The sequence below is a fragment of the Carex rostrata genome, chromosome 31 (genome assembly GCF_964058835.1).
Source record: "Carex rostrata chromosome 31, lpCarRost1.2, whole genome shotgun sequence".
NCBI classification, from domain to species: domain Eukaryota; kingdom Viridiplantae; phylum Streptophyta; class Magnoliopsida; order Poales; family Cyperaceae; genus Carex; species Carex rostrata.
The window spans coordinates 2404409-2429944 of NC_135948.1; the positions used below are offsets into that span (position 1 = coordinate 2404409).

At 34.9% G+C, this 25536-nt stretch overlaps 3 protein-coding genes across 4 annotated transcripts; all 3 read left to right on the plus strand.

Annotated features, from left to right (window-relative positions):
- The first annotated feature begins 273 nt into the window (after positions 1-273).
- Positions 274-4650, plus strand: LOC144547599 (Glycosyl hydrolase family 10 protein). Of its 2 annotated transcripts, XM_078296287.1 has the most exons (9): positions 274-598; positions 723-754; positions 1549-1711; positions 1837-2009; positions 2331-2432; positions 2678-2824; positions 2997-3190; positions 3417-3861; positions 4114-4650. In XM_078296287.1, exons 1-9 carry the CDS (start codon positions 520-522, stop codon positions 4447-4449), a joined length of 1671 nt encoding a protein of 556 aa, XP_078152413.1. In that variant the 5' UTR covers positions 274-519; the 3' UTR covers positions 4450-4650. The 2 variants fall into 2 exon arrangements, with proteins under 2 accessions (XP_078152413.1, XP_078152414.1); XM_078296288.1 differs by lacking the exon at positions 4114-4650 and having other exon boundaries at positions 478-598; positions 3417-3867.
- A 4256-nt stretch (positions 4651-8906) lies between these two features.
- Positions 8907-11844, plus strand: LOC144547605 (S-adenosyl-L-methionine-dependent methyltransferases superfamily protein). The gene is made up of 7 exons (XM_078296295.1): positions 8907-9020; positions 9167-9341; positions 9441-9520; positions 10146-10206; positions 10356-10471; positions 10565-10697; positions 11255-11844. The coding sequence occupies exons 1-7, from the start codon at positions 8942-8944 to the stop codon at positions 11547-11549; spliced, it is 939 nt and encodes a 312-aa protein (XP_078152421.1). The 5' UTR covers positions 8907-8941; the 3' UTR covers positions 11550-11844.
- A 6819-nt stretch (positions 11845-18663) lies between these two features.
- LOC144547356 (serine--tRNA ligase-like) lies at positions 18664-23649 on the plus strand. Its single transcript, XM_078295984.1, has 10 exons — positions 18664-18929; positions 19361-19431; positions 19908-20069; positions 20729-20834; positions 20921-21114; positions 21191-21294; positions 21635-21818; positions 22024-22201; positions 22963-23183; positions 23415-23649. Exons 1-10 carry the CDS (start codon positions 18797-18799, stop codon positions 23424-23426), a joined length of 1365 nt encoding a protein of 454 aa, XP_078152110.1. The 5' UTR covers positions 18664-18796; the 3' UTR covers positions 23427-23649.
- Positions 23650-25536: the final 1887 nt, after the last annotated feature.

Here is a 25536-nt window from a genome sequence, read left to right on the forward strand (position 1 = left end):
CCACGCCAAGTTATTTATCACAGAAAATCTAGAGGCTGTTTGTGCTATATACAGTTACATGGTAACCACCACGAATTCGTATCCTCTGAGATATCTCAAACTTTGCGTGACTTTATGGAAAATCTCAACCGTTTAAATACATTTTGCACGAATCTCGAAGCACACATAATACTGACCCCCTACATCACCCCCGAATAGGCACCGGACACGTCGGTCACGTAAAAGTTGAGATATCTCAGAGGATGTGCACTCAACCACCACATTCGCTCTCTGCTAGTAACATTCACGAGTTAATTTTACATCTAAGTACACATCTAGAAGCACCGCCACTCGACAAAAGCCACTCTTGTCGCTTTTGCTACCTTTCTTTCTCTGTATTTAGAGTTTTAATTAGACATCCTCTCCTTATAAATACCCTTCTATACATTCAGGACCTCACCTAGCTCCAAAGACAACCCCTTAACACTAAGATATAACAATACATGGTAAATAATTAATTTGGCAAGAACTCAGGAGGTAATGGGAATAACACAATGTCTGGTACTGTTGTTGCTTCTTGAGTTATTGACATGCATGCTATGCATTGCTTCTCCTCCGAGTAAGTCTTCTCGCTCTGATTAGTTTCTTTCTCTTATTGATGTCTTTATCTTATCTTGGGATGATAATATTGACCCTGTATTCAGTATTCTTATTTATGTTATTGTTTTTTCATGGGGATGCAGATGGGTGGTATGACTACACTGCTTATACTGAGGTAATGATATAATTCTCTATATATGAATTTACTTCTTTTGTCCTTTACCATCATCTGTTATTTGCAGATGGTTAGCAAAATGACAAATTAGCAAGCATAGTTTGTATATTTTTTTTTTTTTTTCATCGCATTGTTTTGCATCATTTATAGAGAAATGTCAAGTGGTTCTATGGGGTCGTACTATATTTCAATTTATGTTTTTCCTTATATTTTAGAACTATAAAAAAAGCCATAATTACTGGTTAATTGAAGTATATGTTTTCTAGTCATAAAGAGCATTTAGAGTTGACATTAGAGGTGTTGAGAAGAAATAAGCTATTGATGCACTTCTGGAATCTGGAACACTATTAATCAATCAATTGCTCATTATATATCAATTAGCTGAATGAATTTTAAGTTCTTTCTTTTCTTTTTTTTGAAAAGAATTGATTGTAATTCTTAATTAGGTGGAATTATAATCATCCAAAGAGGTTGTTGCATTTGGGTTAGTTGCTTAGGGTGATTTGTATTGTACCAGATAATGATAAATAAATAATCCTTTTTTGACAATGAGATCATTCCAACTTGTAGTACATATTAATTATCACAAGAGGTACATTAAAAATATATATTATACAAGGAATAAGAGAACCAACAGAATGCTGCCAAGTACAAACTACATAATGTCCAACTTTTAAATTTGCACATGTGAAAGTACCAGCACCTTTTAAAACATTCTTCCTTTTCTCCACCTTTTTTTTTCTAATTATTTTAATTATTTATCACAACTAACATTATTATTTTTTGGAATGCAGTGCAAATCTCAACCAGAGCCAGCACTTTACAATGGAGGCATTTTGAGGTATGGAGATAGTGGAGATGAGGTTCCTTTCTCATACCAAACAAGTGAAACAGGGGTGTACTCTCCTGCTTTTGTTGTCTATGGTCTCAACCAATCCACTAAATATACTTTCTCCTGTAAGTCAATCAAAATCAATTTCTTCCATTTTGTTTAAGTTTGGAAAAGGTTTAATTATTTGAACTATTATTGTTCTAAAATTAAAGAACTCGAGCACTGTTAACCAGAATTATTTATGATATAGGTTGGATCAAATTAGAAGGGACTGACTCATCACTGATCACTGCACGGCTATCGCCGGATACCTCTGGTATCAGATGCATTGGTACAGTTTTAGCACAGAGTGGATGCTGGTCATTTATAAAAGGAGGTTTTGTTTTGGAATCCTCTTCACAGAGTGCAGTTATCTTCTTTCAAGTATGCACTCCCAGCAATTATAACTAATGTCTTAACCATTTTTTTCAAGTATAAAAGATCTTAACTAACTTGAGTTCAAATACTCTATTTAATGTAAACTTTTCATCAAATGGATTTAACATTTTAACTTAAAAACTTGCATCATTCTGATTTTTTAACCAAGTGCTACAAGATGGCTTCATTTTTTTTTTTACTACAATTAAAGTGCATATCAGAAAAATTGCTTCAGAAACACAGTTTTGGTAAACTAATTCAAGTTCAAAATATACAAGCTTCCACATTATTTTTTTTTTAATCTCGTATCAAATATTACTTGATTAGAATGCAGACAGAAGTGCAATGAAAATCTCAGTAGCTAGTGGTTCGCTGCAACCATTTTCGACGGAACAGTGGGCGATGCATCAACAAGATAGCATCAGAAAGGTATATATTCCCGGAACTGTATCGTAATAAAAATTAAAATTAAGGACCAAACTTTAAAAAAAAAAAAAAAAAAGGCAAAAACCCATTTCATTGACTGAAATTAGTTTTAATTACAAAAACTGTCGATTTGTGTGATTTTCCAAATATGGAAACCACATCGACTCTTAAATTTTATAATTATCTTAATCAAATGTTTAATTTATCTTGGTACTCTTCCTTCTTTGAAATGTATAATGTATGAACAGAGGAGGAAGCGTGAAGTGACAGTCCACGTGGCAGATACTCAAGGTAACCGGCTAATCGGTGCATCAGTAACTGTGCAACAAAATTCTAAAGACTTCCCTCTTGGTGCCGCCATAGCTGACACATTATTAGGAAACCCTGCTATGCAGGTACATTTTTATTTTATAATTGAGTCTGAAAAGTATTGATGAATGCAAAAATTACAAAGGTTAATGGACTCAATTTATAAGGGGGCTTAGCTCCCTTTTTCCCTCATTATTACCGGTCCTGATTATAAATTTGTAAAATCAAATATCATTCTAATATACTCTTTGATTTCAGTCTTGGTTTAAAGAGAGGTTCAATGTGGCAGTGTTTGAGAACGAGCTGAAATGGTATTCAACTGAGCCTGTGGCAGGTTTGATGAACTTCGACTCGGCAGATCGGTTATTGGATTTTGTGCGTGCCAATCGGATCATGGTGCGCGGTCACAATATTTTCTGGGAGAACCAAGATGCCACGCCTGCTTGGGTCAGGTCTATCATTTTTGCCTTTTGTTTTAGTATACATTGTTATTTTGAGTTTCTGATTTTCTGAATTAAAATATCTAATGTTGTCGGCTTATACTACTGGTGTCATGCATACCATAAATTTCCCCTTTTCTGCCAAAAGTACCTGATTGTAATAACACACCATGTATAAGTGATCAAGTGCTCTATAAGGCTAGTATTTTAATAACTAATGAATATCATTTTAATTTAGGAATCTAACTGGAGATGACCTGAGAAATGCTGTGAATGCCCGAATCACGAGTCTCATGACACGTTACAGAGGTGAATTCGCTCACTGGGACGTAAACAATGAAATGCTGCATTACAATTTTTACGAACAGCGTTTGGGGCCGAATGCCTCCTTAGAATTCTTTGACACAGCCCAAGATGCTGACCCGCTTGCGACTCTCTTCATGAACGAGTATAATGTGATTGAAACATGTGATGATGTGTTTTCTACCGTGGACACATACGTGGCTAGGTTGAAGCAATTGAAAGACAGAGGGGCTGTTTTGGAGGGGATAGGGTTGGAAGGGCATTTTAGTCGTCCCAATATACCGCTAATGAGGGGTATTTTGGACAAATTGGCAACACTTAATTTACCGATTTGGTTTACTGAAATTGATATATCCAATTCTTTTGATCCGCAAACCCAGGTATAATTTGGATTACATCTTAGTTATACACAGATATATATTTCAAAATTCCATCAAACTTATGGTACAATATAACTAAAAAGTGTAGAAACAGTACAAGAGGCTCTATAATTTATTTTCTAAATTTTTCTTTGAAGTTGGTCTAAGCCTTCTTTAAACTTTCACTAATTAAGTATAGTAATTTCTTTTCTAAATTACTATGTCTGTACTGAATTAAGATTGAATATACATGAATTAATTTTTTTTTCTCAGGCCCAATACTTAGAAGATGTTTTAAGAGAAGCCTATTCCCACCCATCAGTTAGCGGCATAATGCTATGGACCGCCATGCACCAAAACGGGTGCTATCAAATGTGTCTAACTGATTGGAATATGCGCAACCTCCCAGCTGGCGATACAGTTGATAAGCTATTGCTAGAATGGGGCACAAATCAAGTAACTGGTGCCACTGACATACATGGCTCCTATAGCTTTCTCGGGTTTCTTGGGGAGTACAAGGTGACTGTGAATTATGCGAATAGGTCGACCGTGGCTTTTCTATCTTTGCCTCAAGGGGCTGAAACTAGGCATTTGAATGTTCAAGTTTAGGATCTTTATGTGTGTGTGTGTGTGGTGTGCGTGTGTGCGTGAAGATGGGGGGGGGGGAATATATCATATATGTTTAAAGGTTATAATAGGTCTTTCTTGTATGTTTTAGGCTAAAGAAAGGCCAATTAATGAAAGTTAACAAAACTAATTTTAGCCTATATGAATGCACTGATGATATGACTTTTAATTGAATTTCATGATATATTCACGTCTGATTGTAATTTTACGGCTATATGCTGAACTGATGCAGGAACTTTAGATCGAGTTCATCATAAATTCATCTCTAAAAGTTAGTTATAATTTTATATTTAATTGGACAACGGGTATGTGTTAGGGATCTGTTTTAAGTTTTAACTGTTAGCGCTCAAACATTACCAATAATTTGTCTAAAGTTCGTCAAATAAGTACTAAGTATACTTTTTCATCCAGTAAAGAGAACATTAAAAGATAAAAAACATAAAGCAAAAAAGTTCGTATTTTGCTGATCTCCAGGTTTCCAATGTCTACCATTTTGTAAACCCCCACCCCCACAAAAAAAAAAATAATATATATATATATATATAATAAAATAATTAAGTGATGAACATTTTCCTATCTCATTCAGAAGTCGGTACTAACTAGATTTTTCACCTGTGTTTTGCTGAAATATAGAAACTGTATGCCTAGGAAAAAGCTGCTGAAACTTCAAGGGAATAGAATACCTGTGATCTCCATTTGCTTAATTTTTTTTTGCAAAATTTCGCGCATTAATCTGTTACCTCCATTACATAGATTTCGTAGATAAATTTTTCATCATAACAACATAATTAAAAATTAAAAATTAAAAACTGGGTATGAATAACCAGCATAACCTTCATCAAGTGTACTGCCACCCTTTGCTGGAAATAAATCTGCTACGATTCTAAGAAATCGTAGGAACCTGCTTTTCCAAATCTAAACACTCATTTATTTAGAGATTCGTGCATGAAAATCAACTGTTTTTGAAATTCCTGCATTATAAAATATTAATGGTTAGATTTGAAAAAGAAGGGTCCTACAATTCTTGTTGGAATCGTAGCAAATTTATTTCCCCCTTTGCTATATAGTCAGCCAACCCATTGTCCTTTTTTTTTTCCTATCACCCTCAAAAATCAGAATTAAATGAATACCATCCGAAAAATCGGAATTCAGATTCCGCCACGTTCGCACCGTGGATCTGCGAAGGGGTTGACCCGTCTGCAGATTCACGGTGCGAACGGGTCGGTGCGCAGATCCACAGTGCGAACGGGTCACTCGAGCGGGTCATGACGCAAGCGGGTCAAAGCGAGCGTGTCAGTGCACAGATCCACGGGTCGGTGCGCAGATCCAGGGTGCGAACGGGTCACGCGAGCGGGTCAGGGCGTGAGCGGGTCAGTCCGCAGATCCATTTCGCGAACGGGTTGGCGATCCGTCCGCAGATCCACAGTGCGAACGTGGCGGAATCTGAAATCTGATTATTCGGGTGGTATTCATTTAATTCTGATTTTTGAGAGTGGTAGGAAAAAAAAAAAACGGACCCATTGTGGCTAACACTCGAAATCATTCTCAATTTTTCTCAGAAAGAGAACCAACATAACACAGACAGACGATATTTGGGCCAAGAGCTTAGAATTATCCACTTGGAGTCCAATCCATGCCCGATCCAGTTGACCCATAAACTACTGAGCTGTAATATGTGCAATTGTTATTATTTCATGGCGGTGCATTATTCAATCTGGACCGATTGATAGAAAAGGAACGGTTCATGATCGAGGGAGTTCGATATTATTCTCTTACCACCATCTCTCCCGGGGAAAGATGAATCGTCAGACGCCAGTCCCTCCGAATTTGAGTTTGAATCTACACCATCCAATCAATCCTGTCAAAGTAAAATGTACGAAATCTCTTTAATCTTCGTGTCAAAACAAATTGGATGGTCCAGATCAAAACTCAAACTTACCTTCGGTGATATGAAGTATACATTAGATCAGTCAAATTACTGTAGGAGATCATTGAATAATTTTATTTTAAATCTTGATAATTTTTAAAACGTAAAAATTTAAAATTTAGTCTTTTAGATATGATTTAAATAATTAGCACATCACGGTTATAAAATATCTTGAGATTTAGTGTATGATGACTTGAAATTTCAACATCCGAATTTAACACTTTTTATATATTATTAATAATTTAGGTACATAGTATTATACTAGAGGAGGGATTCACTTACAATATTTGTAAGTTACAGCATCTTAAAACAATCTAATTTTGTGATTTTTAAAATTTAAACAGTCGATTCAAACCATTCAACATGATTTCTATATTAAAATGTGTTTGAAAATCAAATTTAAAATTTTTGAAGTTCAAATTTTACATTTTTTTTTACTAATATTATTTTCTGAATTTTTATTAATTTAAATGATACAAATAAAAAAAATTCAGCTGTGTTGTCGCAGTTCAGTGTGCATACCGGGCATCATTAAATGGATCCGTATCCTCCCAGGTACCTGACTCAACACAATTGAAATGGATGACCCAGACAGCCAGTGCCTACTCGAGATGGCGTGGGGGGAGTATTATGTTTGCTTTGAGATTCGTGTAAAGTTAAATATTCCAATTCCAGGCTGTTCGATTTAATTGTACTCAGGTAACATGAGGGGACGTGAATTTTCATTAAATAAGGAGACAGGAGACTTGTTTTCTATTCTATTATTTTACATCTTTGTTTGTTTAATTTACGCAAGATCAAAAATCGACGGATGTGCTCCCGAATTTATAAAAAATAAAACGAAGAAACTTTTTTTTTTTTGGAGAAAAAAGAGGAGAGAAAAAAATATATTCACATTACTTTTAAATTTTAATTTTAAAAGAAAAAAAATGAGAGAAATCAAACGACTTTTTTTTTTTGCCAAATTAAATTGAACGATAATGAAATCCGAGTAGAACTAGTATTTCTAAGTTTACTAAGGAGGTGTTTGATTCATGCTTTTCAAAAATAATTCTCTGTTATTCTAGTTTTTTTTAAGTAATCACTGTGTTTAGCAAAATCACCGAGGTTATAGGTATGGTAATACTTCATTCCATGCTATTCCGATGTCTTCGTTTATGGCTATTACGATAGCAAAAGAAAAAGATGGAGTTTCTTCATTCCCGGTCGATGGAAATCACATGTAGCAGGCAATCTTTTATTTTTTTTATTCCGTCTCCTTCAACCTCTCTCTTCTCCAAATCCCTCTCCTTCTCCCCATTTCTCTGCCATCTCTCTTCTTCTTCCTGTTTCTTTATCCATCGCCAATCCATCTCTTTCTCCCTGTTTCTTTGCCTTCCCTCTCCAATCCCTATCGCCTCCTTTGCACCTCTAATTAAAAATGAATTATCTTTATTATTTGATTATCTGATTGAAGTGAATTTAGTTATTTGATTTAAATAAGTTTTTTTGAACAAACTTTAGTTAATAATATAAAAACAGTGAAGACATGTCTCGTCTCGATAGCCATTGTAATAGTTATGCACGAACCAAATATGACACTGACATAATTTCTAAAATGTTGCAAGTGATAGCCATGTGCAAATCAAATATAGTAACGATACATTCTTAGGAATGGTAGTCCTTGGTATTATATTCTCTGAAATTCTTTTATTCCCTGAAATAATCTATAATGTAAACCAAACCAAACGGTCCTTATGTTTCTTTGTGAACTCAACTCTAAAACCTATCGGATTGACTTTAAATGACAAATTCAAACTATTAAAACCCATCTACCTTATTAAGAGTAAGGTTACGCTACTTCGTGAATTAATGAGGTTGTTTTAATTCGCGCTCATATCTCTAGTTTCAAAGTTCAAAATAGCTGATTCAAACCATTAGATATTTAATCTATATTAAAATGTGCTTGGAGACCAAATTTTTTATTTTTTGAAATTTTTTTACTATTTATTAAGATGGTTTGAAAATCGTTGTTTTTAATGGTGTAGAATTTTAATAAAAGCATCAATTTTCAAACCATCTTAATAAATAGTAAAAAAATTCAAAAAATATAAAATTTGGTCTCCAAGCACATTTTAATATAGATTAAACATCTAACGGTTTGGATCAACTATTTGGACTTCAAAACTAGAGATATAAGCACGAATTAAAACAGCCTCATTAATTCACGACTTATTAATGATGTATCCACATGAAAAAATATTAAACTTTCAAATTAATTTATTATAAAGTCAAAAATAGAAAGTATATAAATAAATGATAATGCATTTAATTTTTTACCACTTAATTTTGTATAAAATTAATTCAAAAATTTAAAAATTTTACTTGTAATTTATAAAAAGTAAATGCATTAAAATTACAATTTAGTAATTTGTACATGTAGTTTACCAATTTAGTAATTGCATTAAAATGAATGGATTAAATTCCACCGTTTTAGATTCATCCTTTGAAATCCACTATTCGGAGTCTCCGTCGTCCCCTCTTGGTCAATCCAAGAAAGAGAGTCTAATGGAAAGTTCGAAATCGAGCGCATCTCTCAGGTGGAAGATACTTCGCCGATCCCTCCGACCTCCTTCTTCCTCCCTCTGTGGTAACCTATAAAATATCTCAGTACCGCATCCTCTTTTGGAGTTTTCAGTTGATCTGTCAAATTTCAATTTAGTACCTGAACATCTAACTATGTTTCCTGGGAATGACGAGTACTTTCAAGTTCTAATATGTTCGAATTTTGAGCAGGTCAACCTTGCACCGAGAATGTATCTAGAAGGACTAGCACTGGATTTAACCTGATTAATTGCCGAGTGTTAGAGGGTCAATTAGCTGAAAGTTTGTTGATTTCACCAAGTGGAAACGACATATGTATAGCCTATAATTTACCAATCGGAAATGATAAGGAACTAAATTTGGTGTGAGTAATATAATTATCTTTTTATCATATAGCTTCAACTTTATTTGAAGGCAATTAAGGAAGAGAAGATTTTAGCAATTTATTCAAAATTAAATGTAGGCAGAGAAGGGAGGATACAATAGAACTGAATGACTTTGAAGCTTCTACCAAGTATAACATTGACACCACAGGCTTAGTATGTAAGTCCCTTCAAGTTAAATAATTAAGATTAGTACCGAGGCTTTATACATTTGTGCTTTCTCTTAGTAATTAGAATTGTTAAGACTATGAATCATAAATGAAGTGGGAATTTCAGGTATAACCTGCAAAATATGAAAAAATATGATAAAATTATGACATATATCTACAAACAAGAAGCACTTATTTATATATGCCCCCAGGGAAGAACATAGAAATTCAGTAGAACACATGCCATGATTCCTGATTTTATCAAAACATACCCAAATTGGGAATGAAATCTGCTCCTTTTCTTGAGAAAAGGAGGACCCTCCTATTCTTCAATCCGAAACGTTTAAAATCGATCAAACGGCTTCAATTACATCTGATTTATTTGTGCTTTGAGATTCGTGCCATGTTAAAAAGAAATTGAAGCCGTTTGATCAATGTTGAATGGTTCGGATTAGAGAATAGGAGGGTCCTCCTTTTCTCAAGAAAAGGAGCAGATTGGCTTCCCCCAAATTGGGTATTTTAAAAAGAAAGTTAAGAGGGGGAGGAAAGGTGCATACCAGATGTGTTCACATTTATGCAGCGCAATATGTGAACTTGTAATATTTTTTCACTTATTCCTCACTTTTTTTGTATTAGGTCGCTGGCCATCAGAAGATGTTCTTGCCTACTACTGTATAAACCATGCAAATATCTTCAGGTGCTTTATTTTACATAAAATTAAATGGCATAGAATAGATACAAGTATCAAATGGTTGAGAATGTTTTGCTCTTTAATCTCGCAATACAGAAAAACTATAATAGTTCATACTGATTCCCTGGCTTCTTCTTTTTTTTAATCTAAAAAAGGTCCAAAAGAGTGCTTGAACTTGGGTCAGGTTACGGGTTAGCAGGTTTTGCAATTGCTGCATGCACTGATGCAAGTGAAGTCATAATTTCTGATGGAAATCCACAAGTTATTGACTGTATCCTTCTAAATAAACATTATAATATCAATATTTGTATTGGATATCTCAAAATTCATACCTTTTGTTCTCTTGTAATTCATTAACCGTCAGATATTCAGCGTAATGTTGACAACAATAGAGAGCTTTTTGGGGACACAAAAGTGAAATCAATGATACTGCACTGGGACCAGGAAATTATGCTGGAATTAGAGAATTCATTTGATGTAATTGTTGCTAGTGATTGGTATACTTCAACTTTCATTTTGCACCTCCCTTTTCTTAAATTTATAATTTATGCTTTCAAATTATTTTCTTCATTTTTTGTCGTTGAAGAAGGAAAATAAGTGATGCGAGCATTTCAGTAGCATTGCTTTTATGCAATGCCTCTGTGAGGTGCATTTTCATGGGTACTTGCAAACTTCATTAAATAATTTTATACCCCTGCAAGGTGAAAATCATCTGAACTGCCCCTACAGCATATGAAATAGCACATAAAGCCTCCAAGAGCTGTTTATTTCATAAATGGCTGAAGTATACTGCTTGCATGTTAATCTATGCTCAAAGGGAAGGCAAGAGGGACATTTTGGATGATTTTTCCTCATATTATGAGATGAGGGTTTAGCTGGTATTAATTAGATGAGTATATTTGAGGAGCCCATATGATAATTTGCTGTTTTCTAGGTGCTCGTGTTTTCAATCTCAGTTTGTTCTTTGTACTTTCTTTATGTTTTGAATATAATATTTGGCTGTGTATTCCTGTATTAATTTTTTGCATATATCCCCTTGCATTCCCTCTGTTAGTACTTTCTTCAAGGAATTTCATGAGAGCCTTGCTCGAGTGGTGAAACGCCTACTGAAGCAGTCCAAGGCATCTGAGGCTATTTTTCTCGGCCCCAAGAGAGGTGACTCTTTGCACAAATTTATAGAGAGGACAAGAGAGACTGGATTGAATTATGAATTGATAGAGCATTATGATGATTTGATTTGGAGCTCACATCAGAAATTTCTGGGAGGGAAAGATGCGTCATGGCCTAACTATGATGCAGAGCACTGCTATCCTTTGCTTCTAAGGATCTCTATTTCCGGACCAGTATGATCTGACATGCTGCTGATGTGGCAGTGTGACATGACGACATGTCATGAATGCAGGGATTAACAAATGTTTAGATCATTTTGTTAGCTTTTTTTTTTTTTCTTCTTCTTATCCTTCTAATCCCTGCTTAAAGATTCTATTGATCACAGCATTTTATTATCCTTGTTTTTTTGTAAGAACGTTGTTGCTATTGCATAACTGTCCTTGGGCATTGTTTGAAATTTTGCTGTAATTGTGAAACTTGAGGGTCAAATCATGAAGTCAGGGTAGACATCCTACATTTGTGTTATATTCAATTGTTTGATATGTCATACAACAACACAGATTGAGCCATTTGTACGACCATAAAACCAGGTTTATCATGGCAAAGTTGCCATTTTGTAGAGCTCTAGGTCGCACCAGCTAAGTCCTTTCTAATGGTCGATTCATTTTGTTCTACTGTGGGTGTTATCTGAAACGGGCTGAAACCATGCGATGTAGCATTCGGCTCGTGCGGGGCCCACCATTCCCATTTGTCTTTTTTTTTTGTCTAAACTCTAAAATGCCCCTAGGCTTCAATTGATAAAAACCATCGGTACATCAGGTTACATATTCTTAAAGAGAGGAAAAGAGTGTCCCTTGTAATAGAACACCTCTATTCTGCCCAAGTTTGCAAGATTATGGGCTATAACATTTTCTTCCCTTCTGACATAATTGCATCTAAACCCTCTATGACTAATAATTGTCCAGGCTTCCATAACTTCAATATGTGCTCTCCAATCAGTGCTGGTATGGGGTTCTCGTTCATTCAGGAGATTTTCTAAGTTCTTTGAGTCAGTAAAGAAGGTGCAGTCAGAAATTGCTAGAGCCACTACAGCTTGCATAGCCTGCACCATTGCAATAGCTTCCAGATGGAAAGCCGAGAATCCTTCTGAATTGCTGAGTTCGTACTGAAGCAAGTCCCCTTCAAATTTGTTGAAAAGGACATAAGCAGCCCCTCCTTTATCCGGCTCTTTAAGGGACCCGTCAGTATAGCACACGCAACCGCCATCCCCATTTGATCCACCCTCTCCCCATGATGAACTGGAGGGTATATCTGTCACCAACCGGCACCCAACTGCTGTCCTAGCTAGTGACATAGCTGATGCTAAGATCTGAGATGGGTGTTGGTCCTTCCCTCCATATATCCCCGCACATCGTGCCTTCCAAATTGACCACATTACATTTGCGAAAAATCCCAGCTGATAGTCATCCAGTACATCCCACATCAATTGAAGAGTTTGGAAAAGCGTACCTTGTATCATGTCACCTCTGACTCCCAACGGTGCTACGAATCAGACAACACGAGCCTTAGTACACTTGAAAAGCATGTTGTTTACTGTCTCGGTTGGATCACCACACAATTTGCATGATTTATCAATGGATTGGATGCGCGCATTGAGAGCACCTGCATACAAATATTTTGACCTCAGAATTATGCACTTTAGTCCCCACAGTTTCTTCCATAGAGCCCGATCAGCACTTTGAGTTGGCATAGGGGTAAAGGCTCGATCTTGCAACATTCGGTAAGCTCTTTTGAGAGAGAACTGACCATTCTTGGCCGGGGTGAACATCAGGCGGTCATCGATATTGGTGTGGCGCCCTACCATTGGCAGTTCCCGTATTATGTTCATTGCATTATAGTATCCAAGCACTACAACCAATTTATCAAAATCCCACCCTCCCAGCTGCTCATGGAACAATTCACAGACCCTCTTCTCCCGTTGTGCATGATTGACCGGCCTGACCCTACCCCAGCCCCCGAACCAGGGTTGTGAGTAAACATAACAGTTGTCTCCTCTTTTGAGTTTAGAGTTTAGGGTTTAGGGTTCAGGATAAGATGATATGCATAGATCTTCCTATGAAAATGTATTTAGAGATCACATTTTATGTTTTTTAGAACTTCAATTGCAATTTTTTTAGAGTTGATCTAAAAATTCTAAATCATCATAAAATAGTAATTTCTATCTATCTAGTTAAAAGAATCTAAAATAATGTTACTTATTTTTGTACAAGTATATTTTCATCTGAATATTAGCAGTTTGAATCAACTATTTTAATTTTGAAAATGAATATATACTATAACATGGACTTATGATGTACATATCACCAATCACCATATCCTCACTTCCATTATATTAAATTTTTTTCTGCGTTTGCTTTTGAATTTGTCATGGGAGATCAAAACCAAACACTGATTGTATGTGCAGATAATGGCTCGCAGGAAGGATTTCTTTTCAGGCAAGGAATCTGTTGCATTTTGTATGGCAATTAATACTTTTATTTTATGCAATAATTTATTGAAATTTTGTATATATTATTTTATCTTTTACGTTTTATTTGATTGTATATTTGTATTTGTCTCGATTTAAGAACAAAATATTTTTCTAATACGAAATTTTATCTTTTCGAGATGAATTTAGAGAAAAGAGGAGGGTTCAAATGCCTTCATTTTTTGTGCCTCCATCATGCCTCCATTTTTAAAAACTTAAATAACTCAAAGTTTAAAACTTAAACATCAAAATAAAACCGTTAGATGTGATCTATGTTATTTTTGTTAGTTTGTAATAATCTAGAAGTCAATAATACGATAATTTATCATAAAGCTTTGTTCATGAATTGAATGTTTATTTATATATCATTTTGTTGCCTTGAGTATTATTGAATTTATGGATCATTTCGAGTTCATGACTGAAATTGTGAAACTCCATAATATAGATGATATATACTCTTAAAAAGTCACTGACCAAGGTAATTAGCAGGAACACTAATTACCGCGATAAGGTTAGTATGTGGATTAAAAGATGGTTAAGTTTTACAGACCACCTAACACGAGATGTCATTTTAATCACATAGATACATGTTCTAGGAACATGGTATTTGACAGACCCCGAATGAAACATTAAATAGAATTGTGTTCGTGTCATTTATGTTTTCATTCAGTGTCAGGTTCTACAGTATGAGGTATTTATCGTTCCCACTGAGAAATATGTATGTGTGATTGTTATCTACCGCTGTCCGTAAAAAGCAGTCATAACGGTAGCTTTTCCATATGTATAGCTTAGCTGAGGAAGTGATAGTTTACCAAGAATACTATTTATCCCTCGTATCTCTATACGAGCCAAGCTTCTAAATAGCTAGCTATAGCGGTTTTGGACCCAGAAAGCTAAGCTACGGGCTAAAACTGCGCTAATCAAGCTACGACCGCTATAGCGGTAATAGCGGTCCGCTATAGCGCGTAGCGCGTAGCGGTAATAGCGGCAATAGCGGTCCGCTATGCTACATGGGTTATGATTTTGCAAATTTTTTTTTTTTCTGAAAACATGATTTTGCAATTTTAATGGGCATTAATATCTAGATTGGTTTTTTTTTTTACTTTATTAAGCTATATCAATACAATGGAACATGTGCGGGCTATACTGCTATATCAATTAAATTTTGTATCATGCATTAATATACGGTAGTGGTATATTTTTAATATAAAATATATCGATAGTTTTTGAATTAGGGATATTTTGAATGACAATTTGAACTTTGTATTGGTTTAATATGAATAATATTAGAACTTCTTAATTAATTTGATATTTGTTTTCTTGATGAGACATTTTTACTAGGCAAAGCCTTCTATGGACATAAGGACCTATTTGTAAAATGAACATATTTTTATTTTTAAAGTTCAAACAGTCGATCCGAACCGTTCATCTTGTTCTCCATATTAATATGTGCTTGGAGACCAAATTTTACATTTTTCTGATTTTTTTTTACTATTTATTAAGATGGGTACAAAATTCAATGATCTGAATTTGATATTTTTTATACCCATCTTAATAAATAGTAAATAAATTCAAAAAAATGTAAAATTTGGTCTCCAAAGATATATTAATATGGAGAACAAGATAAACGGTTCGGATTGGCTGTTTGAACTTTGAAAATAAAAATATATTCATTTTACAAATAGGCCCTTATGTCCATAGAAGCATCACTCTTTTTACTATTAGTAGAAATATAAAATATAATTTTTGAAATAAAAAAACGCTATTTATAATAGCTTTCGCTATAGCTCCGCTATTCGCTAAAGCTTTTTTTTTGTCTCCCCGCTACACCGCTATAAACGCTATTTAGAAGCTTGATACGAGCTATAGCATCACTGGGCCCCTTGGTAGAGTTAGATTATCTGCTAGCGGTATAATTACAAGAGTAATTATATTTGATAATCTGCTCAAGATCAAGAAAAGATTCAGTTAGCAAGGATGACACACATCTACCTTGAAACTGATCTGATAGCTATGAGACAGAAGAACAGACACAAGTAAATTGTTTACTGGATCGTGATATTGTACAGTACAACATCATCTGTGTAATTGGATGGTCATGATGTGTTGCCAGATGCCACCCATGATTATAGAAGTTAAAACAGTTTTAACTCTATTTACCAACATAACACAGATCCTATTGGGTCACACCATATAGGAGTTAATCGGAGAATCTTATTGTGATTGATTATAAATTGGTTATGATCAATAGTAAGATGGTTATAATTAATTATACGTGTTATAATTAAATTATAAATGTTATGTAAAAATAACAAGCAAAAACATTGGTTAATTTATAAACGTGTGTGACACGTTGTATAAAAGTTAACCGGTTAATTTATAAATGTGCAGGACACGTTGTATAAATTACCGAAACAACAAACCGCAAGAAAAATATATATATAATTGTTCAGAATAATTATATGAATATTATTTGTGTTCGAGCCGATGGCATTCGGGTCTTTTCAGATTCGTCCTTATCCGCATGACATGTCATTGATCCTATCCAGATGACATGTCATCAATCCTATCCACAAGGGCAAAATGGTCATTTCACACCTATGCCACCTTGCATGTGTAGAAACATGGAGAAGAGTGTGGAAGGGTGTGGAAGGGGTATTTTGGTCATTTCACATATAAAAGGATGAGGTGTCAATGGCATACCTTGTAAATAGGCCGAACTTGGAGGGTATTTTGGTCTTTTGCAACTGACCCTAAACACTATAAATAGGGGTGGAGGGGTAGAGAGAAAATAACTAATTCATTCATACCGGTTTCGTGTTGAAACGGATCGGTATTTTTTCTCTTTCTCGGTTTCTCTCCCAAATAGTGTTTCGGTTGAGAAAAGAAAGTTATACGTACTTGACGTATAATCTTGCGGGTTGTTGTGGAGTATATTTACGGGATTGATGAATAGTGTTTTACCGAATTTAGCGGTATGTCAGTTTTGCATATTGATGAAACTGAGCAACCGAAAATTCGTGTTTACGGGTTTTCGTCTTTTTCCCGTGAATAGTGTTTTTGCAGAATTCTGCGGTTTACGGTATTTCTGGCAGAAGAAATAAACCGCTCTCCGGTTAGTCCTGGTGGATAACCGATAGAGGTATCACACGTGTGATACTCCGAGTCGATTCCTTCCCTGGTGAGGCTCTACTCGCTTGGTCTGCATTCCAACTGTGATTTGGAAACAAGGTATAAATATGCTATATTAATCTATTTAATTGGTAAGTAGATTAAAGTTTTAGAAATCAATCATGGAGTAGATCTGTAAAAGGATTAAATTGGGTTTTGATGCCAAAGGAATACTGAAGGTGGACCGTCTTGGAAAGTTTCCTGACATACCCCGTTTAATCCTGAGCTTAAGTTGGCCGTAGAAATTTTTGTTCTACGGTCATTCCGCAACTTAAGCTTAAACGGGTTTTTGGTTAGCACCGCGCGAAACCCAACAATTTTCTCTCTGTGCCCATAAAAAAAATATCACATTTTGATTTTGCTTTTATATGAATCAATAAGTTAAAATCAACATCTAGAAATTATTCACATTTGTATACATTTTTACAAGCTCAATATGACAATCAAAATAAAGTTGAAATGTCATAATTTTTTACATGTGCATAGATAAAATGATATAGTTCATATCTAACGGTTTCATTTTGAATTTTAAGATTCAAATTTTTAGTTATTAAAGTTTTTAAAAATGGAGGCACAAAAAATGGAGGCATTTGAACCCTCCTCTTTAGAAAAATAGTTGTATTGTTATATAGTAATGTTTGAAGTGTTCCAATATTAAGCAGCCAAATCATTCTCTGATGCGAGTTGCCTGATTAAGTTTTTTGACGGCCACAATTTAATTTATGGCACTTCTATTCACAATTTCATGAATAATTATGTTATCGTTCAAAATTAGATTATCCAAACAATATTTGTTAAATTTTGAAGAATATAAAATTAAAACACTTTTGACGATATTTAAATTACTAAATTTCTCACACTAGTATGTGTTAAATTCGGCATACGACTATTACATTTAAAAGCATCACAATCTACTGTATTTATTTTCAGGACACCACATAGAGGAAATGAAGAAGTCGGTGGAGAGTTTACTCTCTCTATACTCTAATTTGGAGGTGACAAAATTCACCAATTTTGTATAGCGACTTCATTTTTTTCTCCCCTCCGCTCCCCTCTTGTTCCTCTCCGATTTTTCTCTTCTAAAACAGATAAACAACCTCGATCGGTTTGATCGCTTCTCACCTCTATTCCCTTCATTTTTCTTGAATGGTTGAATTCTTCTCCATACTATTTTGTACATAAAAACATCTTTAAAATATAAAAGATCATTACTGATACTAGAATTCTATATCCATTTTAATTTCAATAAAAACAGAAATTTTCTATTAAAATAATTCTTTAAAATATAATGCACGACCTGAGAAATTGAAGTACTTACGTTGGTGGAGTTTTGACATTAGTTACCCGTAATTGCATCAATTAATAAATCATGCAAATTGCAATTGGCAAATAGAAAACGCACCAAATTATAAGAAACCAGAGCATATCACCATAGAATCGCAAACCCGGGCAAGAAATTCATTGAGCCAAACTTGAGCCCCACTCTTCCTTCAATTAATTAGTGAACCAGTCCCTCTCAATAGTCAATCCTCCCGGAATACACATAGGAATAGGATGCCATTAGGTGTAGCGCACTAATATGACTTTCGCCACAGCGCATCTGAATTTCAGAAAACCCTAGTCAGAGTCGAATTGGTATCGACTCTTGCCGTTAGCAGACTTTCTCCCTAAAACCTCTAACGACTCCACTATTTATATCATTCCGTTCGGGATTTATTAGCAAACCACGAGAAAAGAGAAGCTATCTTTCAAGAGGAACAGAAGCTGCAGGAAAAAACTACCAAGAAAATGTTGGATATTAATCTATTCAGAGCAGAGAAGGGGTTCGATCCGGAAATCGTGCGCGAGTCTCAGCGGCGGCGCTTCGCTAGCGTCGAGATTGTAGATGAAATCATCAATCTCGACAAGGAATGGCGCCAGCGTACGTTTTTTTATTAAATCTGTTTACTATTTTTGCTCTCTAAAACCCCGAATTTTTATTGCTGGAGGAGAAGATCGGAGTTTCAGAAAGAAATATGCTAGTAGAGGGGCTTGAGATCTAGAAACTATGATTTTTTTTTAATTTTTTATTTTACTTATGCCCAGTTGTAGCTTCAGGCCATTTCTATATTTGGAATTGTGTTTGAAGCAGGGCAGCACACTCCAGCTTTTGTAGTATAGAAAACCAAATTGGGAGTTTTCTTTTGAATAGTGAACTTTTAAACATGTCGGGTGCCAAATAATGGCTTAGTTAATGTTGTGTACCTAATCTCTTTAAGTGCAGTGAAACTCTATCTTTACATTTCACAAGGTGTTGCAGTGAATAACTGGTTGTTGTTTTTTTGTATCAATCAACTGCTATTGAAATTTCAGGCCAATTCGAACTGGAGTCGCTGAGGAAGGATTTCAACAAGATAAACAAAGAGGTTGCCCGGCTCAAAGTGGTATAACACCCTTCATAGCCTATAGAATGTTCCTTTTCATGTGTATGCAAAGTGGAGACCCAAAAGATCAAGTGAAAAGAAATGTACTCCTTTTGTAGTAACATTTCAGTAGCAGTATACTATTGGTACTTGAACGCCTAGTGCTGGTATGATCAATTAGCAATTCCAATCTCGGCTGCTTGTTGTCCTGTAGTCACCAGACACTGGATGTTGTTTTTAGCTGTTCAGCACTGATATGTGATCAGCCAATTTTTTGCTCATTTTTTTGTCGTTTTGATTGGTCTATGACTTACACTTAGCTGAAATGGTGTGTATCAGCGCTCTACGATTAAATTCGGGCTAAAATTTAAAATTGAGGAATGCAGATGTATTGTTACCAGATACTCGCAATTACCTATTGAGATTGTATTTTCTATCTTCGGTGGTTATAACTCACAATTAACTTTTCTAGTAATTGCTTGTGGGGGTTTGTGTAGTTGAAGCTGGATGCAACAGAGGTGATAAACAGCACCAATGAGAACAAGAAGCAAACGGCAGAGAAAGAGGAAGAGGTGCAAGCAGCCAAGGCAGCCCTTGATGCCAAGCTGGATACCATTGGCAACCTCATCCATGACTCAGTGCCAATCAGCAACGACGAGGTTTTTTTTTTTCTAAATAACTCGAAAAGTAATATTATATACGCTCAAATATAATTACTAAAATTTCCCTTCTGTACCTACCCCGGTGCCTGTACCAGTAAATAAGATCAGGTGCTCTGCACCAACTGACCTAAAAAAACGAAAAATGAAGCTCATGTCTCTCCGCAATTGATTGTATATACATTTACCACTTTGTACAGATTAATGGCAGTATTGAGTTCTGAAATTGCAATCTTTGCAAGTTGGTATGATAGATATCCATCCCATTTGGTAGAATTATTTAAAATGTTGTTTGTATATTTAACCCAAAAGAAGAACAAAGACAAAATACACAAACCAAAGTAACAGTTCAAATTGAAAATGGTTGCAGCACAGAAAGCCCCATGTAAAAGAAGAACAGAGACAAAATACACAAACCAAAGTAAAAAGTCCAAATTGAAAATGACTGCAGCAACAAACAACCCATAGAGAGAACTAAAATAAGTGTGGGCATTGTCAAGGCAGTAGTAAGAGGTGATTGATGCCGGCTTTATCCATATAATTTCTTTTATGGTACTAATTATTTTTTATTCGGAGTGGATGAACAATGGTAGGCATTGATTGTTAATTGAGACTTTAAGAGATAATTTCAAAAGTTGCTGCTTGCATGAAATATGTAGGCCAACAATGCGGTGATACGAACAGTGGGAGAAAGAAGGATGGAGGATAATTTGAAAAGCCACGTCGATCTCGTTGAACTACTTGATTTTGTAAATTTGGAAAAAGGTTTGCATATCTTTATTACTAGTATGTAAATACCCCGATGGCCATCTATTTGATTGTGAACAAGTTGATGATATTATTGCTTTTAGGTGCTGATGTGGCTGGTGGCAGAGGATATTATCTGAAGGGCTATGGAGTCCTATTGAATCAGGCACTTATAAACTATGGGCTTTCATTTTTAATGGCCAGGGGTTACAGTCCCATGCAAACCCCATTTTTCATGAGAAAGGATGTCATGGGAAAGTGTGCTCAGCTTGCTCAATTCGACGAGGAACTATACAAGGTAATATTCCTTTTCTCTATCACATTTTTTTTTCTTTACTCCAGTTGAGTATGTTATAATTGTGTACTTTTGACAGGTGACAGGTGAGGGGGATGACAAATATTTAATTGCTACAGCTGAGCAACCTTTATGTGCATATCATTTTGGTGATCGTATCTATCCTACTGACGTCCCAATAAAGTAAAATCCTATTTGATGCTTTTTATGGTGTATGTTATATATTATGGCCTTTTTGCCCCTCTTATCAGTCAGTAAATTTATAATTAATACGAACCAACAATAGTTAAGGATTGTGTAGTGGAGAGTTTGAAGGGGTACAAAAGCATTCATTGACATTCTAACACTTTTCTGTTAAGACACATGTGATGTAAATTTGTCTTGGTTATTAGCTAGCTCGGCATTCTGTTTTGGGTAACGAAATTAAAGAATAAACCACTAACATTAGGAGTGATTAGTAGTAAATAATAATAATGATTTATAAACTGGAAATTGGTTCGCTTTTTGGTGATCCTCAAAATAGGTATGCAGGCTACTCAACTTGCTTCAGGAAAGAAGTGGGGTCACATGGGAGAGACACACTAGGAATATTCAGAGTGCATCAATTTGAAAAGGTGGAGCAGTTCTGCATTACCAGCCCTAATGATAATGATTCCTGGGAGATGCTCGAGGAAATGCTGAAGAATTCGGAGGATTTCTACAAATCTGTAAGCATTGTACCAGTATAGAGTTTCATTATCATACTAATATGTTCCCTTTAGTTTCGTCTAGTTGTATTCGTACAGTTTTTCCTTCTCAAGCCAATTGTCAAGGAAGGACCCCATTAAAGTATTCTCTGAGTTTAACCACCCTGATTTTTTCTTTTTGTATGTTGAGCTTACTGTGAGTCACACAAGTACTTTTAATTTTCAGCTGAACTTACCATACCAAGTGGTAGCAATCGTGTCAGGTGCTCTGAATGATGCCGCGGCCAAGAAATATGATCTTGAGGCATGGTTTCCAGCTTCAAAGACGTACAGAGAGCTTGTCTCCTGCTCAAACTGTACAGACTTCCAGTCTCGGAAACTAGGAATTGGCTTTGGCCAGAAGAAGGAAAGCCCTCTTTTCCCCTCTTTCTGTTTTTTATTTTATTTTATTTTGATGCCTCGAATTCAGTTGAGAAAATAATTAATACTAGGTACTTTGACACTTAGTCATTGGTGAAAGTTTGGTCATTGTATCACATGCTGGTATACCCATCGGTGTGAGATTTATCCTCATATGAGGCTTCCATGCAATATTTGTTGAGTGAGGCTACGGTACTATGCATAGCGCAGATCGGTCCGTACTATGGCTTCATATCTTAGTTTTCAATGTTGTCCAAACGGTCGATCGAAACTGCTCAACATGATTTCCATATGAAAATGTACTTGGAGGCTAAATTTTACATTTTTTATAATTTTTTTTACTATATTCTTGGATAGGTAGAAAATCACTAATTTTGAATGGTCCACAATCTTTAGTTCGAGTGATTTTTTATATATGTAAAAATATAGTAAAAAAATTCTGAAAAATATAAGATTTGATCTCCATGTATATTTTCATATAGAGATTATGTTGAGCGATTCGGATTGACTATTTGAACTTTGAAAACAGAGATATAAATTTAAGTTCGGACCGGTGTGAGCTATGCATAATACCGTAGTCTCTCATAAACTAGATTTGTCAGGTCTCACTATTAAAGTCATTACTAAGATGCCTGTAACATAACTAATTGAAGAAAACGAGCCAAAGTTATCGCCATCCTTGTCATTCATCACCATTACTGTCTTTGTCATCAGTATTAAGATATTCGTAGTTTTGAATTGGTACAGAATGACGAGCAAGCAAAGCAGTTTGTGCACATGCTGAACTCAACCTTGACCGCGACAGAGAGAACTATATGCTGCATTATTGAAAATTATCAGAGAGAAGATGGATTTGAGGTGCCAGAAGTGTTACGTCCATACATGGGGGGTGTTGACTTCCTCCCTTTCAAAAAGAAGCCTGAACCAGAAGTCAAACCAAGCACCAAGAAGTCCAACAAATCCAAGGTACACAATTAAATTTTCTTCTTTCTGCATTCAATTGGTTGTACTATCAACCTTCAGTAACTAGATGCAACATAGTGGTACTTTCTCTCCTTTAAATGAGAAGAAAGCCAGAAACTATCTCAAACAGTTGTACAACCCTGACATTTGTGGTTTGTTTAGGTTTTTGTCAATTTCCTGCTATTAGAATTAATAAAGTTTCTTTGTTTGATATGTATTCTATGTTTTTTTTAGGGGAAAGCATAGAAGTGTTGATGGCAATTAAATTTGTGAAGCTCAGATTATAGTGTCTTTAATTCTTGAGTATTTTTTGCTGGAGTGATTTAGAATTGGTGAACATCTTTTTTTCCGCTCAAAAGATGAATGTTTTTGTTATTTAAGTTTCAGTTGATGTAACTAACTTATGATGCCTAAATTAGTCATATTATGTTAATTTGGGTCAAGAGGTAACATTCTCATATTAAATTAAGCACGAATTTAAAATTTTGAATTTAAATTTGCACAAAGTTTGGTGAAAGTAGGCTATGTGATCTCTGATGTTGAATTTTGGAGTTTGGTATGTAATGAAATATATGCGATGTAACGGAGGGAACGCCGTTTGGGAGTATTACTGAACGGGAGGGAAGTCTACAAAAGCGATGTAACGGAATGAATGGAAGTTACGATTCTTTTAAACTCTTTATTATTTCATTTCTTTTACAATACCAATTTGGGTAGGGGTGAAAACAGTATGGATAATGTACGACGAGTATTCAAAAATTTAGACGTGGATATCTGAATATCTGTAAGGATGTAAGGATGAGTATACTTATATGGTTTTACATTTCATTTATCCGTATTCAAATAATAGATTTATACTATATATTTTAATATATATTATGAAAAATTTATATTATTTACCATTATAATTAGATAAATATTACGAACTTTAATAATTTTTAATTTTTTTTATATTATTTTCATAAATATTTGATTTGATTCGAATCTATGTCTGTATCTATCTGTTTGATATTAGCTTCGTATCCGTATCCGAAAAATATAAAAAAAGGAATATGGATATGGTTTACCATATCCGCTCCGTTTTCACCCCTAGGTCATTTGGGAGGTAACAAGATAGGAGACTCAGAGCTTAAATGAATGGATGTGTCCGTTTCCCTTCATCACGTTTACTATGTAAAAAATATATATATAGAGAGAGTTAGGCTGGGTGCTATGGATAGCATAGTGGCCTCTATGCTACGGCTCAATATTCGAGTTTTCAAAATTCAAACGGTCGATCCGAACCGTTCATCTTATTCTCCATATTAATATCTGCTTGGAGATCAAATTTTACATTTTTCTGAATTTTTTTACTATTTATTAAGTATTTTACAAAATTGTTGATCCAACGGTGGCTGCACAAAACAGTAAAACCGTTGGATTAGCGATTTTCAAAGTGGCTTAATAAATAGTAAAAAAATTCAGAAAATTATAAAATTTGGTCTCCAAGCAGATATTAATATGGAGAATAAGATGAACGGTTCGGATCGACCGTTTGGATTTTGAAAACTCGAATATTGAGCCGTAGCATAGAGGCCACTATGCTATCCATAGCACCCAGCCTAACTCTATATATATATATATATATATATATATGGCGTTAGGATTTCGACTCCATTTAACCCAATTTATAAGACACAATACAAGCCCAATTTATGACTTGAGATGTAAGACACAATATAAGCCCAATTTATAACTTAGAAGTAAGACACAATAATAGCCCAATTTGTTTTATGATGTATGTGGTTATTTATGCGCATTGCAAAACAGTTTCTGGAAAACGATAGACATATATAGCTGGTAAACTCTTACCAACATATTACTGAACCAAAAAAAAAAAATACAAGCTCAAGTTTCAATGGCTTCCGGCCTTTAATTTTAAAATCCTAAGCGCAGACTTGAGCATATCAAACTAAAAACACTGTCCACAAAATCGATCTAATTCAAAAAATTTGTTCAGAATCAGACTAATTATAAGAAATTGAATCAATTTAAAAATTCACAGGGCAGATTAATAGAAAGCGGACAGTTTTAAGATTCGTAACGAATGTTTTAAGATTAATAGAAAGTGGACACTTTTAAGATTCGTAACGAATGTTTGGATTTCACAGACAAACTCAAAATTTAAATTACTGCACATAATACAAATCAAACAGTATAAAGTTGTCAATATTACTAAGGAGTTTGGGATCTTGTATTCCTAAAAGAAGGAATATATTACATTAAATGTGTACAAGTTGCAAAATTATTTGTCGCATTTCATAAAGCACTTAACAAAATGCTGTCGATTTTGCTAATGTTGCTTTTGTGAAGCTCA

What these genes read in the sequence shown, in the direction of transcription:
- LOC144547599 (XM_078296287.1), top strand. Translation starts at nt 520, where the DNA reads ATGGGAATAACACAATGTCTGGTACTGTTGTTGCTTCTTGAGTTATTG. An exon ending in TAGGAAACCCTGCTATGCAG is followed by an intron (nt 2,825 to 2,996) that starts GTACATTTTTAT and finishes CTTTGATTTCAG; the next exon opens with TCTTGGTTTAAAGAGAGGTT. An exon ending in CTTTTGATCCGCAAACCCAG is followed by an intron (nt 3,862 to 4,113) that starts GTATAATTTGGA and finishes TTTTTTTCTCAG; the next exon opens with GCCCAATACTTAGAAGATGT.
- LOC144547605 (XM_078296295.1), top strand. Translation starts at nt 8,942, where the DNA reads ATGGAAAGTTCGAAATCGAGCGCATCTCTCAGGTGGAAGATACTTCGC. An exon ending in ACCTCCTTCTTCCTCCCTCT is followed by an intron (nt 9,021 to 9,166) that starts GTGGTAACCTAT and finishes TCGAATTTTGAG; the next exon opens with CAGGTCAACCTTGCACCGAG. An exon ending in AAATCCACAAGTTATTGACT is followed by an intron (nt 10,472 to 10,564) that starts GTATCCTTCTAA and finishes ATTAACCGTCAG; the next exon opens with ATATTCAGCGTAATGTTGAC.
- LOC144547356 (XM_078295984.1), top strand. Translation starts at nt 18,797, where the DNA reads ATGTTGGATATTAATCTATTCAGAGCAGAGAAGGGGTTCGATCCGGAA. An exon ending in CCTACTGACGTCCCAATAAA is followed by an intron (nt 21,295 to 21,634) that starts GTAAAATCCTAT and finishes TCCTCAAAATAG; the next exon opens with GTATGCAGGCTACTCAACTT. An exon ending in CGGAGGATTTCTACAAATCT is followed by an intron (nt 21,819 to 22,023) that starts GTAAGCATTGTA and finishes TTTAATTTTCAG; the next exon opens with CTGAACTTACCATACCAAGT.